At 31.9% G+C, this 16,553-nt stretch overlaps 1 protein-coding gene across 2 annotated transcripts in view; it reads right to left on the minus strand.

The window, feature by feature from the left end:
* The window catches only part of LOC114332288 (protein winged eye), a 251,400-nt gene that overhangs the window by 66,877 nt on the left and 167,970 nt on the right, over positions 1-16,553 (minus strand). For both annotated transcript variants that reach the window (XM_050649543.1, XM_050649542.1), the window contains exon 11: positions 5,522-5,726. In XM_050649543.1, coding sequence (XP_050505500.1) covers positions 5,522-5,726 — 205 coding nt within the window. The remainder of the gene's footprint in view (positions 1-5,521; positions 5,727-16,553) is intronic.

The following is a 16,553-nucleotide window of genomic DNA, read 5'->3' on the forward strand; positions in this document are numbered from 1 at the left end:
TTAACGTATTGTCAAAATTTTCAAGAATGGTCGATATTGCTAATTTTCTTTATATCAAATACAGGGTGAGTCAAAACGCAAGTACATTATTTTCTCAGTAATTTTAAATGGAACACCCTGTATTTTATATCACTATTGAAAAGTACCATTACCGTACTTTAATTTTTAGATAACATTCCCTATGTCTAAATTTATTATTTTTCGAGATATTTTTATTTTTCAATGGACCAGTAGCGTGGCCACCCAAATTACCAGAATTTAATAAACTGGACTGATTTTTTTGGGGTTACGTTAATAATGAAGTTTATAAAATACCTCCAACAACAAGGGATGAGATGAAAAATAGAATACAAAGTGTATTTCGATGTGTTAATTTACAAATGCTCCGTAGAGTAAGTAGCTCATTCAATGATCGTTTTAGGCGTACATAAATGTGTTAGGAGATAATTTTGAACACTTTATGTAATTAAATATTAAAAATATTTTATTAAAAGTAGCTTCTAATTTTTTCAAACATGTTTTTTGCAAAATGTATTACTGATAAATTAGGTTTCGTTCTTTATTTGTTACATTGTTACATTTACATACAAAAGTAGTGTTTAATTGTCTTCACAAAATATTGTATTTTGTGTTTTTTTTCTAAAATTTATTACTAATTTTCTTTGTTTGTTTGTTGCATTTACATAAAAAGACAGTTTTTAAATGTTTCAAAAATGCTGCATGTAGTGGTTGTGTTTTTGTTTGTAAAATGTATTACTAATAAATTATTTTTATTTCTTTATTTGCTACAGTGTTACATTGATTACCGGATTGATAATGGTAATCTTCAATTGTCAATTCAGTCATGGCTTACTTAAAATTTAGATAAAGGACATCGCACACATCTTATGGAAAATATAATGTCACTCAAATTCAATAAAATTTATACCAATAGATTCGTTTTAAATTAACGATCAAATCTTATCATTGCGCCAACTCTCTATTTTCAAAAATAAGAGCAGAAATTGATATAAATAAATCTGAAATCAAATGGGTAGGTACATAAGTTAGAGAGAAAAAATATTTTAAAATACCCAGATTTTCGGTACTCCATAAATCAGCGGATTAGTTTCACTAATCCGCTTAGGCCCAGCGGGATTTAAGCTGTTATGAATAGCACTCAGAGCAATAATGATTGTAAACTAACATTTTATGGACTCCAAAAATGTGATTTCGATACTTTAATTGCAATTTGCGCCGTAATTAATCATAATTAAGAGTTGGCGCAATGATAAGAATTGATCGTTATATTAAAACGAATCTAATTGTATAAATTTTATTGAATTTGAGTGACATTATATTTTCCATAAGATGTGTGCGATGTCCTTTAAATACCTAAAATAATTTGCTCTGAAAAATAAAAATATCTCGAAAACTAATATATTTATATAAATACAGGGTGTTCCATTTAACATTACTGAGAAAATAATGTACTTGCGTTTTGACTCACCCTGTATTTGATATAAAGAAAATTAGCAATATCAATAATTCTTAATAATTTTGACAACAAATAAAAAAATATGGCATTAATAAAGCATTGCTTATGGCCTTATGCAGTGCTTATTTTTATTTATACAGGGAGTTGAACTTGTTACGATTTTCATACAAAATTGGTTATAACTTTGTAAATACCCTGTAGAACATTACAAACCTTTATATTTTTGTGATGGAGAAGTTAACAGGATTTCGAATTTAAAATATAGGGTGTTCCATTTAAAAAAACATAAGTTAGGTCTGCCACTGTGTTATCGAACACCCTGTAACATTCTAACTAATTTTGTAATGTGAAGCTCAAAGGTGGCTAAAATTTTTGTTATTAACTTTTATCGCTATCTATTACTATAGCGGAGGTATTGAGCTTTACCCTACTAATCAATCACCCTGTAGACCACATTAAGCATATACTGAAGAAAATATAGCGCTGGTGGCGGATGGTGTACGCGAAAATAATGAAGAATCGATTCGTCGCCGTTTCCAATAGCTTGGCTTGTCGTATGCAACAACTTGGCGTATTTTACGTAAGGATCTTGCTTTAAAAGCATATAAAATTCAATTATTGCAAGATCTGAAGCCGATCGACCTTCCGAGTCGTCACCGTTTCAGTCGATGTGCTCTTGATAAGCTTGCAGAAGATTTCGAAAAAAAAGTATGTGTGTGTACTTTGTACGCACGTAAGAAGTTATTCTTCTATTATATAATTTCAACGAAGTAAATATACTTAACAGGTTATTTGTATTTTATTTAAATATTAAACTAACTTTCTTATCTACCACTTTCAAACATTTCAAACATTTTTATTAAAACAACCAAAAATTGAAAAAAAAAATAAAATCGTCCAGGATTGGAACCCGCAACCTTCCAATCATTGGCCCAACGCTCTACCAACTACGCTACCGAGCTTCTTTAATTGACACCTAAGTTTCGGATATAATTACACAACACGGTGACAAATAGACATATAAAAATGTTATACCTACATACATAATATTTTCCTATCTTACTACAGAGAGAGTCAAATCCAAAAATTATAATAAATAATACATTTACTAGAAACACTAATATATTCTTTTAATGACTTATTTGCGCTGATACAGATACATACATACCTATCTTGAAAGATTAGCAACGAACTATTACTGTCTGTGTGCGCATGCGCGCAGATTTATGAAATTTTACTCTCAATCGCGCCTAAAGAAGAATAACTTCAAAAAAATTTCCAATGAGGCCAATTTTTGGCTTAATGGGGACGTGAATAAACAAAATACCCGTATTTGGGATGATGAACAATCCGAAGAAGTCCAAGAGTTGCCATTACATCCAGAAAAACCATTTTTTGGTGTGGTTTATGGGTAGGTCCATATTTCTTTAAAACAGACCGATCAGAATGTTACTGTGAATGGAGACCGTTATCTCTCCATGATAACGGACTATTTGGTGTCTGAAATTGAAGCTCGTGGTCTCGACGACATTGGATTCCAACAAGATTGCGCCACTTGCCATACAGCCTGTGAAAGCACGGCTTTACTGCGAGAACTATTCGGTGAGCAATTAATTTCACGCTTTGGACCAGTAAATTAAAACTGAAAAAATGGCAAAACCTCGCAATTTTTTCGTCCATCGCTTTGTACAAAAATTTGGGATTAGGCTCATTTCACCCTCTAGTTCATTTTCTATTTTGAGCCGTTGTACGCTTTTGGTTTTTTAAGGGTGAAAGCTACCCCTAAAAAAACTACTTGTAAAAAATTGTAAAATAAACTTTAATATTGTCAGCATTTGGTTCTTATTAGTTACATAATGATTGTTTTATGCTTTAAGATATACTGTCATAATATTTCAACCTTTAAAACCACCCTTGTTGGAGCTATATATAAAAAATTAGTTATCCTAAAAGAATAATTTCGGCTTGCATCGATTTACATAAAAATTTGGGATTAGGATCATCTCACCCTGTACTTCATATTCCATAACATGCTCAAGGGCGTCATTATTTTTAGGGGCGTACACTACCCCTTATTCTCAAAAATTATATAAAAACATTGTAAACTTTAATATGGGTAAAATTTGGTTTTGTTTGGCTAAAAATAATGATTGTTTTATGCTTTAGGACTTAGGATATATCATAATATTTCAACCCTTAAAAACCATCCTTAAGAACATTACAATTTTTATAAGTAGATAATTTAACAGATCTATACAGAAAAAAAAAGTAGAATTAAAAAATTACAAAAACATTTATTTACACAAAAATACGAATTTACAAATATGTAGAAGTACAAATACAAATAGTTTTTAAGTCATCTTCCAGTATACGAACCAGTTCTGTGGTATTATACATGCATTGAAAATGTTTCATAAGCGGACTTTCGAATATTTCGAAAAAAAAAATTCCTCAAAAAAAATATAAACATAGCTCCTTCATTTTTGGCAATAAAAAGTTTTTTCAAAAATGATTTTGTAGGGTTTTTGAAGAGCTATAAGACTGTGTAAATTAAATTCCGTTAGATCCCTTAGTTTTTAATTTGGGTGGGTTTAAAGGGCTCGAATAAGGGGTAGTTTGCTCGTAAATAGAGGTTTTAAACAGCTATATCTCGCTAAATATTCACTGTAATGAAAATATATGTACAATATAATTTTAGTTATTAAAAAAGCTACAATTTAGTAGTCTATCATTTGTTTCGTATCTCCTGTATTTTCGGAGATATTTTGAAGTAAAAGGTGAAAAATACGAAATTGCAAAAAATATTTTTCCTTTAAACTCCAATTTTTCTAAAATTAGGACTTTTAAATGGGTCAAACTTCTTGGGTGTATTGACAATACAAATATACAAGGAATTACAGAAAGGTGAAGACCAATTTTTATTTAGGAGGGTAGTTAGGGGGTTATTTTCACTGATTTTTTCGTAGAGAAAAGCAGGTACCGAGCTTTTTTTGATCATAAGTCGCTCTATTTTCGTGTTAGAAATTTTTGATTATTATTCTTTGAAAGGTTTAATTGTATACTTGAAAAAAGATAATTTAGGTTTTCCTCAAAAAATGCGAAGTTTTCTCGTTATTTCGCTTTGCATATTTCAAATTATGCATTTGACGAGAAAAGCTAACCTTTAACTTGCCTTATCTCGGTTTGTATTGATATTAAAGATATTATAGAAAAAGAATTTAGTTTGTGTTACTAAAAGATACACTTTTGTTATGTACAATTTTTTTATTAAATGCATATTTTTCGAGGTATTCTCAAAAAACCCTCTAAAAAGTCGATTTTTTCGACGAAAAACTGTTACTTTCAAGCGCGAATAACTCGAAAAATATTAGTTTTACGAAAAAAATGTAAAAAACATTTTACATTTTCGATTCTACATACAATTTCGATTGTACATGTTCGAAGAAACATCGATTTAGATGGTTAAAATATAATAACAAATTCCCACCCTCTAGATGGAGTGGCAACCACCCCCAAGGTTTTAGCGTACAGCGGCATGATATATAAAATGATCCTTGGACTATTCCCTACCTTCTGTGAACATTTCAAGGAAATCCATGCTGAACGAAAAAAATGCGAGCCAAAATGCTTCATTTCCTCGACTACTTTAGACTTTTTTCTTTGGGGCTACCTAAAGTTCAAAGTCTACATAAATAAACCGGCTACGATTAAGGCATTGGAGGCCAATATTACTCTAGTCGTTGGTCAAATAACAATCGAAATGCTCGAACGCGTCATCGAGAATTGGAACTTCAGAATGGACCGCAGTCCGCGTCTTAACCGCAGTCACGGTTAACATTTGAAAGAAATTATCTTCAAGAAGAGTAATTGCAAAGAATGGTTCTTTTGTATGATAATAAAAATTTTCAAATAATATTCATTTTTTTCATTGTTTTTTTTTTTTGAAAAAAGTATCTCTAAATGAATCACCCTTTACATGTATACAAGGTTCTTAAGATATTATATTCTTGAAAAGATAAGATGTTACATCTTCGTAATATTTACCTTATTGTTGACGATGACCGTATCGCTCACAATAGAGTCCTCCACTCCTTCGTCTTCCTGCCCAGACTCACGATCCTCGACAGGTTTAAAAGTAGCTTCTGCTTTTAGTTTAGGTTTGATTTTGGAAGTTTTTAAATCGCTACAAAGTTTACTTTTTTTCTTCGATTTCTTGTGTTTTAGTACCATTACCGGTTCCTCTTCATAACTAAAAATGTATTTGTTTATAAGAACAGCGAAATCAAATGATAATTGCTTTCAAATAATGAAAGCTCAATAAATAACATGTAATATAGGATAATCAATGTAAAACTCAAAAATCAATAGTAAAGAATTAATAATCAATAAGCAACAGTAAAGAATCACTAAACTAAAATCAAAAATTACTAATGGATTGATAATAATCAAGGACTGTAAATTTTAAACCAAAAATCTAGAATGAAGAAACAAGGAATCTCAAATATAGAATAAACAATAGATAATAATAATGAACTATTCAAGGGGCAAAAATATATGATAGGGAATTAAGAGGCAAATATCGAAAATTAAGAAGTATAAAATCAAGAATCGATAACTAAGAATCAGAAATCCAGAATAAATAACCAGAAACTCAGCATCATGCTTAATACTAGAAATTCAGTAACAAGATGATACCAGGTCGAAAGTATGATAAGGGCCATAATTTAAGAAGTAAAAAAGGAAAGAGGTTATAAACATGAACGACATAATGTAGAAGGGCTCAAAGATACGAACAGAAATAGAGAATATAAAGAAAATATAAACATCAAACTAGAAAACAGATTAAAAGATGAAAACATAAATGAGGAATGGGGAGAGTGCAGAGATATAAAAGAAGTAGCTGATAGTCCATTCGTTCACGGTTTTTGCTCTAAATTTTAAAGAACCGCTTGGATTGACATGAAATTTGGCATGCGTATAGCTTACATGTCAAAGAAAAAAAGTGATATTGTGCCGATGTGTGCTTTTGCCCTGGGGGTGACTTTCACCCCCTCTTGTGGGTCAACAAATATATGTCTAAAATAAGTCCGGAAATGGGTACACTGACTAATTTTAAGTAACTTTTGTTCTATAGAGCTTTTTCGCCAAGTCGACACTTTTCGAGTTATTTGCGAGTGAATATGTTCATTTTTCAACAAAATAACCACATTTTTAGACGGTTTTTTGCAAATAACTCAAAAAGTAAGTATTTTGTCGAAAAGACGTTCTTAGCAAAACTATAGCCTATAAAAAGTAAAAAAAAAATGGTGTACGCGTTAGGTCTGTGGATCTCGTAGAACCAGAGTTATAGCCAACGAAAAATAGATTCATATTCACCAAATCTCAAATAGAATATTTCGACGTGAAATATCCAAAAAATTAAGCACTTTTGGGGAAAACCCATTATAGCTTTTTTAAAGTGTTTAAAAAAAGCTTTATTCCTGTTTTTACAAGAAGTTTCTAGCATTAAATTTAAGCAAGTTACGCTCATAATAAAGTTGGTCCCTTTTGTTTTTGCAAAAAAAATCGGGTAGACCACCCCCTAATTAGAAACATAAATGAAATTAATCGTTGCCGCTCCACAAATTATTTTACTTATGTTGTGTTTATCATGATCTGTAAGTTTCATCGATTCAAAGTGCTTATTTTTGAATAAATTTGGTTTCAAAATAAAAATTTTAAAAATTTATATTTTGAAAAATATTTTTTGTTCAAAATAACTTAAAAATTGTTAGAGATACCAAAAACCTAGAAAAACAAAAAATGTCAGATTTGCTTTTCTAAATATCATGTATTTTTTTGTTTTTCTGTTAGACAAAAATTGATTAAGATTTGGTGTTTCTAAATTTACATACATTCGTTATCAGTGACTCGTTCAACCCTTTTTAAATACAGCCCTTTCAATAATAAGGACTTTCAACCGATGAAACTTACAGATCACATAAATAATATATACACGAGTTAAGAAACTTGTAAAGTAGTAACGATTAAGTTCATTTAAGATACTAATTAGGGGGTGATTTTCTCGATTTTTCTACCAAAACCAAAAGGGACTAACATTATTTTGAGCGTAACTTGTTTAATTTTGATGCTAGAATTTTTTTTTATAAAACAAAAATGAAGATTTTTTTAAAAACTTTAAATAAGTTGTAATGAGTTTTCCCCGAAATGTGCGTCATGTTTGGTTATTTCACGTTAAAGTATTCAATTTGGAATTTGACGAATATGAACCTATTTTTCATTAGCTATAACTTTGCTTCTGCTAGGTGTAGAGGCGTGATATATACACCATTTTTTTTTAATTTTTTACAGGCTATATTTTTGCTAATAATGTTTTTTCGACAAAATACTTACTATTTGAGTTATTTGCGAAAAACCGTCTAAAAGCGTGGTTATTTTGTTGAAAAAATGAACATATTCACTGCCAAATAACTCGAAAAGTATTGACTTAGTGAAAAAACTCTATAGAACAAAAGTTACTTAAAATTAGCCAGTTTATCCATTTCCTTACTTTCTTTGGACGAAAATTTTTTCACCCACAAGAGGGGGTGAAAACCACCCCCAGGGCAAAAGCACATATCGGCACAATATCACTTTTTTTCTTTGACTTGTTAGCTATGTGTATGCCAAATTTCATGTCAATCCAAGCGGTTCTTTAAAATTTAGAGGTTTTGCAATATTTTACCGTTAAAGAACGGACTATATGTATACATTTGGCGGGCGTAAAGTGCCACTTTAGCGCCCGTGGGCTTCTTTATCGCCCGTCGGACGGTAATGTTAGATGGCGGGTGTGGTTAGTGAAACACAAAGTTTGTATATTTTACAGGCTATATTTTTGTTACGAATGTTTTTTTGACAAAATTCTTACTATTTGAGTTATTTGCGAAAAACCGTCTAAAAGCGTGGTTATTTTGTTGAAAAAATGAACATGTTCACTGCCAAATAACTCGAAAAGTATTGACTTAGTGAAAAATCTCTATAGAACAAAAGTTACTTAAAATTAGCCAGTTTATCCATTTCCTGACTTTCTTTGGACGAATATTTTTTCACCCCCAAAAGGGGTGAAAACCACCCCCAGGGCAAAAGCACATATCGGCACAATATCACTTTTTTTCTTTGACTTGTTAGCTATGTGTATGCCAAATTGCATGTCAATCCAAGCGGTTCTTTAAAATTTAGAGGTTTTGCAATATTTTACCGTTAAAGAACGGACTATGAGAAGAACTAGGTACGGAAGATAAACAAAGAACAATTACGAATGACTGGTTTGACCAAGAATATCAGAATATGAGAGAAAGAAAAAACAGTATAATTTACAGAGCACATATTAATATGAACAAATAACTTAAAAAACTGAGTAAACTAACGGAGAAAAGAAGGAAAGAGGACACGCATTATTAAAAACAAATATGAGCTGATAACAAAGTTATGGTTGAATAAGCAACCAGCGGAGTGGAATAGCGGAATTATTGTACCATTACATAAAAAAGAATATGAAATATGGAAGAAAGAGACCAGTTAGAATAAAGAAGATACCGTGGAATTACTCTGTTGAATGCAGCATACAAAATAATGTTCAATGTCATTCTAGAACGTCTTGTGAACACGCTGAATAGTTGGCAAATACAAACGTAGCTTGTGCAAACAAAAAGTCAACAATAGATCAGATATTTGTTCTACGGCAGATCCTCGAAAAAACAAGTGAATACAACATTAACACATTATCATCTCTTCATAGTCTCCGAAAGCGCTTATGACAATGAAAGAATACAAACTATGAAAGAATCGAATATAATAACACTACTAACAGTATTGATAAAAGAAACTCTTAAAAGTAGGAAGTAAAATCAGGATATAAAACTAATTGACGGGAACAATAGACGTGGAAAAGGGACTACGTCCAGGAGACGCCCTATCATCCAGGAGACGCCCTATCATGCATTTAGTTCACGATCATGCTCGAGGCACAATAATGGACCGTGATAGTGTGACGTCAAAACGTCAAATTTTTTCCAAACACGTTGTGTCTAGGTATACGCTAAAGTGTACGCAAATAAAAAAGTTAGGTAGAATTAAACGTCATAACAAATATTTTTCTATCAAACAAACACTAAACATATCAAAATAGCGTGTATCAAAATATACAGTCACTGCCCACGCTAAATAGTCACTAGCTTGATGAAGTTTAATTTTTTTATTTGCGTACATTTTAGCGTGTAGACATAACGTGTTTGGAAAACTTTTTTTGACGTTTTGACGTCACGACTATCATGGTCCATTATTAAAAGTGTGCAAATACTATCATTCGCAGATGATGTTGACAAAATCGCAAGAGCAAGAAAAGAAATGATGGAGGCATTTAATCAAATATAATGAGCTGCACAAAATAGTGTCCTTAAAATCAATCAGACCAAAACAAAATATACGCATGCAAGTAAAAACGCATTAATAAGGCATCTACAATATCTAACAATGGTAGAATACAACATTGAGGGAGTAAAAAACTTTACATACTTACGATCCATAGGTACATCTGATAACGTTGCAGAGGAAGTAAAGAGGCAAATATTCATTGCCAAAAAATGTTACCATAACTTAATTAGACAACTAAGATCAGATAACATCGCAAGAAAAACAAAATGATGGAAAAGAAGATACAGTACTCATTTGACTTTCGTCAAGTGAAGATCGTTTCGACAGCAAATGAGTGTAAAAATTAACATTGACATACGATAGAAAAAGATAATTACAGTATTAAGGTTTTTACCTTCATTAACTAGTTAAATTCAATAAATAGTCCGGGCGCTTTAGTGAAAATATGTGCCATTGGAGAGCAAACATGCCAAGAAAGGTGAGCAAATAAATTAAATAAAATGGAAAATTCCTACTATTTTCAACCAGGACAACAAATACAATCACAACTTAATTATGTAGAACCTAATAACCAATATAATCAACCCGATTATCCACAAATACAGGGTCCCATACTACAGCAAATACAACCTATGGTTTCCCAACATACTCCTTCAATATCCATCATGCCCAGTCACAATCAATGTCTTCGACAAATCTCACAACCACCACAAATATATTATAGTCCTAACATGGTAACCCCAACAGAAAAAGAACCACATGACAAAAACGAATGGCAAACAGTACAAGGTAAACAAAGTAAAAAAAGATTAAAATCTCCAGATGAAGACAAAATGTACAGACAAACTAAAATAACGAAGTACTGGCTTCAAGAACCTATTGAAACTAAAAATCGTTTTGAAAATCTGAGCAAAGAAGATGAGGAAACAATGGAACAGGGAAAAGAAACCAACGAAACTAAAAAACCTCCACCAATAACCATATATAACGTGGGTACTGTAAATCCTATACACGAACTACTTAAAAAAATTACAAATAACGAGTATACAATAAAGAGCCTAGGCACAGACACAGTGAAGATCCAACTTAATCAAGCTGACCATTACGAGCCTGTAATAAAGGAGTTAGAAGCGAAAGAAACCCAGTTCCATACATATAGATTAAAACAAAATAAAACATTTCGAGTAGTCATAAAAGGTCTTCACCATTCAACTGATGCTGATGACATTAAAACTAGATTAAAAGAATTGGACGATGAAGTGACTAACATATACAAGGTGTCCCAACATCGGATCGAAAAACTGAAAAATACATTCAATCATTTTCAAAAATCTATCCAATGACACCAAACACCAACCCCCACTACACCCCCTGAAGGTGGGGTGGGAGGTAACTTTAAAATCTCACATGGAAACCCCTAGTTTTTCTTGCAGATTTGGATTCGTTACGTAAAAGTAAGCAACTATTATTCAAGACATTTTTTCGAACTGTGGATAGATGGCGCTATAATTGAGAAAAACGATTTATCCTGATACCATAGGTAAATTATAGAAACGGTCTAATATCTCTAGAAATACACTTCCAAATGAGAAACCAACAAAAAAGATTTTTAATACTTTTCGAAAACCTATCGAATAACACCAAACATGACCCTCCAACTTACCCCCTGGAGGTGGGGTGGGGGGTAACTTTGAAATCTTAAATAGCAACCCCCACTTTTTATTACAGATTCGAATTCGTCATGAAAAATTAAGCAACATTTATTCGAAACATTTTTTAGAATTGTTGATAGATGGCGCTTTAATTGGAAAAATACGATTTATTAGCGCCATCTATCAGCAATTTTAAAAAATGTTTCGAATAAATGTTGCTTAATTTTTCATGACGGATTCGAATCTGCAATAGAAAGTGGGGGTTGCTATTTAAGATTTTAAAGTTACCCGCACCCCACATCCAGGGGGTGGGTTGAAGGGTCATGTTTGGTGTTTATCGATAGGATTTCGAAAAATATGAAAAACCTGTTTTTCGGTTTCTCATTTGGAAGTGTATTTCTCGAGATATTAGACCGTTTCTATAATTTACCTATGGTATCAGGATAAATCGTTTTTCCCAATTATAGCGCCATCTATCCACAGTTCGAAAAAAGTCTTGAATAAAAGTTCCTTACTTTTACGTAACGAATCCAAATCTGCAAGAAAAACTGGGGGTTTCCATTTGAGATTTTAAAGTTACTCCCCACCCCACCTCCAGGGGATGTAGTGGGGGTTGGTGTTTGGTGTCATTGAACCAACCATTATATACAATACATTATACAAAACTATATTAATAAAATTGATGTATTATTTGTAAATTTTAGTCATTTTCAGGGTCATTTTCAGGGTCATTTGCCCCCCCTGACCCTGTCAAATGACGCCCCTCTCATGTACCACTTTTATATTGGAAAATTGTTGAAACGTGAACACGGTAGTCGTGTCGGCAGCGTCTGATTGAAAACAGTGTGAAAGCGCGAGTCGTGTCGCCGGACTTGAAAGTGTTAAAATAGGAAGATGGGACATATAGAAAGATTGGAAGAAGACCAAATTTCAAACAAAATAAGTAAACAAGTGCCAGTAGGAAAAAGAACAAGAGGAAGACCGAAGCTGAGATACGTAGAACAAATGGAAATATTAGAAACTGATTATAACAATCTTAAAATAAAAAAAAAATAGAGGAAAAAGGCAAGAAACAGATCAGAATGGAGAAGAATCCTGGAGCAGGCCTAGACCCAAAAAGGGTTGTCGAGCCAGTGATGCTAATGATTAAGAGTATTGAGAATGAAATGAAAATCTATATTCAGTAATCTATATTCAGTAATCTGGAAAAAAGAGGACTCTCCCAAAACGGAAACGGTTTAACAAACAATGCTAGGAAATGCTAGAAATAAGAAGTCACAAAAGATTGAAAATGTTACAAAACCCTACAAATGAGAACAAAGCAGATTTTCACAGAACTAGAACATAGACCAGGCGACTACACAGAACTAAAAAGAGGAGCTACAAAGAACAGGAAATGCGAGAAATGAACATAAGTGGCGAGAGGAATCATGTAAGAAAACTCTTTAAAGAAGTGAAGACATTCAGACAAGGTGGGACTGTTTGGGTGACACAAGCCATGAGAAATGATATAAAAATATAATAAAAAAATGGTGAACTAATAATGATAGAAACAGAAATCGTCGAACGATGGAAGGAATACTTTCGAAACATTAAAAGTGAGTTCTGAAGCTATTTTCTTGTGGCATTTTTATAATAAATTACTTTTAATGGGAAATAAGCCACAATTTTACCAAAAAAAAAAATGATTTTACGTTTCGAAGCCCAAATCGGGTTTCGTTGTCAAAATACAAAATACTACTAAAATAAACAAAAATGTTGTTGCTAAATAAAAAATTCTTCTAACAATTTATTTAATCTGACTCATTTATATGGGCAAGTCAGACGTATATTATACATTTTAAAGTAGAAGGCTTTAAAATGATATCGCCAATATTTATGAGTTGCGTTCCTGGGACGACTTTACTAAAAGATAGTTCATTCGATTAAATGAAATCAATCCCAACTCAAGAATATCCCGTCACAAAAAAATCATAGCATGTGATCTGTCTTTAAAAAGACAACCAAATGCAACGATGACAGTAAAATTCTCGCGTTAGAGATTCCATAGTAGATCACGAGGGAAAACCAGGAAAAAACCTCATGATACTATCCCGACATCGTAAGTATTTGGTCTTACATTTAATTTACTTTCAAAAAACTAATACCAAATTCTGACTTTAATACGTTTAAATTAAAAATAATATTAATAATACATAGATATACAATAAGTAATACTAAAATATAAAAGGGCCTAGCCGGGTAAGATGGTGAAAAGTGCCCCCAACTCGATTTAAATTCCATATAGGCCACTTTTTAGCACATATAGAGGAACTCACTTTCTGAAATTTTTAGCCCCCTAGGTGGTCACGTGACCCCCCTAGAGCCTAATTAGGCTTATTATGTTTTTATTTTTTATCTCAGCCGCATCAAGAGCTAGCCAAAAACTTTATTTAAAAAAGTTGTAAGTTTCAAAAAGATCTATATGAAAATTTTTTTTTATTTTTTGGCGGGAAATTCGAATTTTTAGAACAATTTTAAACTTTTAAATAACTCTGAAAAAAAAACTTTTTTTCGAAAATCGTTCTTTTTTTCGTTCTTTTTTTCGTTTTTTCGAAAATAAATTATAATGTGTATTTTTGCACCATCTTTCACCCTGAATTTTTTCAGATTTTTAAAATTGGTGAAACGTACCTTTAAAAATAAAAAACCGCATTTTTTCGGTTTTTTTTTCGTTTTTTGATACAATTTTATACATATTTTTCAAAAAAGGTAATACCGTCACTAGAGTAGGTAAAGAAATGAAAAATCATTGGGGTTTGCTTAATACAATTTTTTTGTAACGCCATCCATTTTCAAGATACAGGGCGTTGAAGAAAACAAAATTTTACACATTTTTTATGATTTTGCCGAAACTACTGGCAACATTGCAATAAAATTTGGCAGGTTTTAAGAGGTAGTTATTGTGCATTTTTTGACATACAATTATGAATTTTATATTCATCATTGGCGCGCATACGGGCAATGGTCTGAACTTTTTAAAGAAAAAAAGATGGTACGCCACTGACATATTTCAAATTAACAATCATTTTTAAATTCCTCGTTCCATTTGTGACAAAAAATCTATCTTCCCATTTTTTCATACGACGCGCCGTTTTGTTGCAAAAAATAAAATATCTTAACGCTTCCAAAGTATTCGAATTAATTTTTATAATGATGTACGAGTTTATGTATGTAGATGTAGAAACTACCAGAAGTTCGAATGCTTTGTAAGGATAGTAATATAACAGTCTACTGCGATCGAAGTGGTATGATTCACAACGAAGAAAAGGTGACAGTCAAACCACGCCTACCTAACAGTCGCTGCGATAACAGTGAACTGCTATGTGAAACGGCCGCTTTTGACCTTTTATTTTTTGAATAAAAATGGTGCGTCGTATGAAAAAATAAGAAGATAGATTTTTTGTCACAAATTGAACGAGGAATTCAAAAACGATTGTTAATTTAAAATATGTCAGTGGCGTACTATCTTTATTCTTTAAAAAGTTCAGACCATTACCCCCATGCGCGCCAATGATGAATATCAAATCCTTAATTGTATGCCAAAACATGCACAATAACTACCTCTTAAAACCCGCCAAGTTTTATTACAATGTTGCCAGTAGTTTCAGCAAAATCGTAAAAAATGTGTAAAATTTTGTTTGCTTCAACGCCCTGTATCTTGAAAATGGATGGCGGTACAAAAAAATTTTATAAAGCAAACCCCAATTATTTTTCAGTTTTTTACCTATTCTAGTGACGGTGTTACCTTTTTTGAAAAATATGTATAAAATTGTATCAAAAAACGAAAAAAAAAACCGAAAAAATGCGGTTTTTTTATTTTTAAAGGTACGTTTCACCAATTTTAAAAATCTGAAAAAATTCAGGGTGAAAGATTGTGCAAAAATACACGTTATAATTGATTTTCGTAAAAACGAGTGTCTTAGTTTTTTTTTTCAGAGTTATTTAAAAGTTTAAAATTGTTCTAAAAATTCGAATTTCCCGCCAAAAAATAAAAAAAAAATTTTCATATAGATCTTTTTGAAACTTACAACTTTTTTAAATAAAGTTCTTGGCTAGCTCTTGATCCGGCTGAGATAAAAAATAAAAACATAAAAAGCCTAATTAGGCTCTAGGGGGGTCACGTGACCACCTAGGGGGCTAAAAATTTCAGAAAGTGAGTTCCTCTATATGTGCTAAAAAGTGGCCTATATGGAATTTAAATCGAGTTGGGGGCACTTTTCACCATCTTACCCGGCTAGGCCCTTTGTACTAACTCGATATTGACTTCCTCTTTCAGTATGGGTAACCACATCTTAATGCATTCTACCGAGGAATTTGCGACACAATTGGTTTCATTTAGCATAATTAGAGCCGCTTCTTTGATTTTTCTCTTTTTACTATCTGATTCTTCAGGACTATACTTGAATCTCTCCACTGAACTCTATGTTCATTATCCCATGCATGTTGACATATCTGAGATCTATCAAATTCTCTATTTTTAATATAAGACTTATGTTCACTTATTCTAACGTTTAATGGTCTTGATGTTTCACCGAAATAAAATTGTTCGCATTCACAAGGTATTTTATAAATACAATTATTTGTTCTTTCTTGTTCACTGTTAGGTTTAGTTTTAGATAGAATATATCTCAATGTGTTTGTTGTTTTGAATGTTGTTGAAATGTTGAATTTATTTCCTATTGTTTTAAGTTTCTCGGATAGTCCTTTAGTGCAGTCACTGAAGGTTTTCACCTCCGATTTCGTTGAACCTCCATCGATTTTCATGAAAATTGGTGAGCAGTTAGAGGATACCTCAAGGAACAAAGGTGACATGATGCCAACTTGCGCTTTTACCCTGGTAGTGGATGCCACCCCTTTTCTGGGGTGAAAATTATTTTATTAAAAATAATACCACAAATGGATAGAGGGACAAATTCTAAGCAAAATTTGTTATATTAAGTTATTAACATAAATCAATACTTTTTGAGTTA

This window comes from Diabrotica virgifera, chromosome 4, assembly GCF_917563875.1.
Source record: "Diabrotica virgifera virgifera chromosome 4, PGI_DIABVI_V3a".
NCBI classification, from domain to species: Eukaryota; Metazoa; Arthropoda; class Insecta; order Coleoptera; family Chrysomelidae; genus Diabrotica; species Diabrotica virgifera.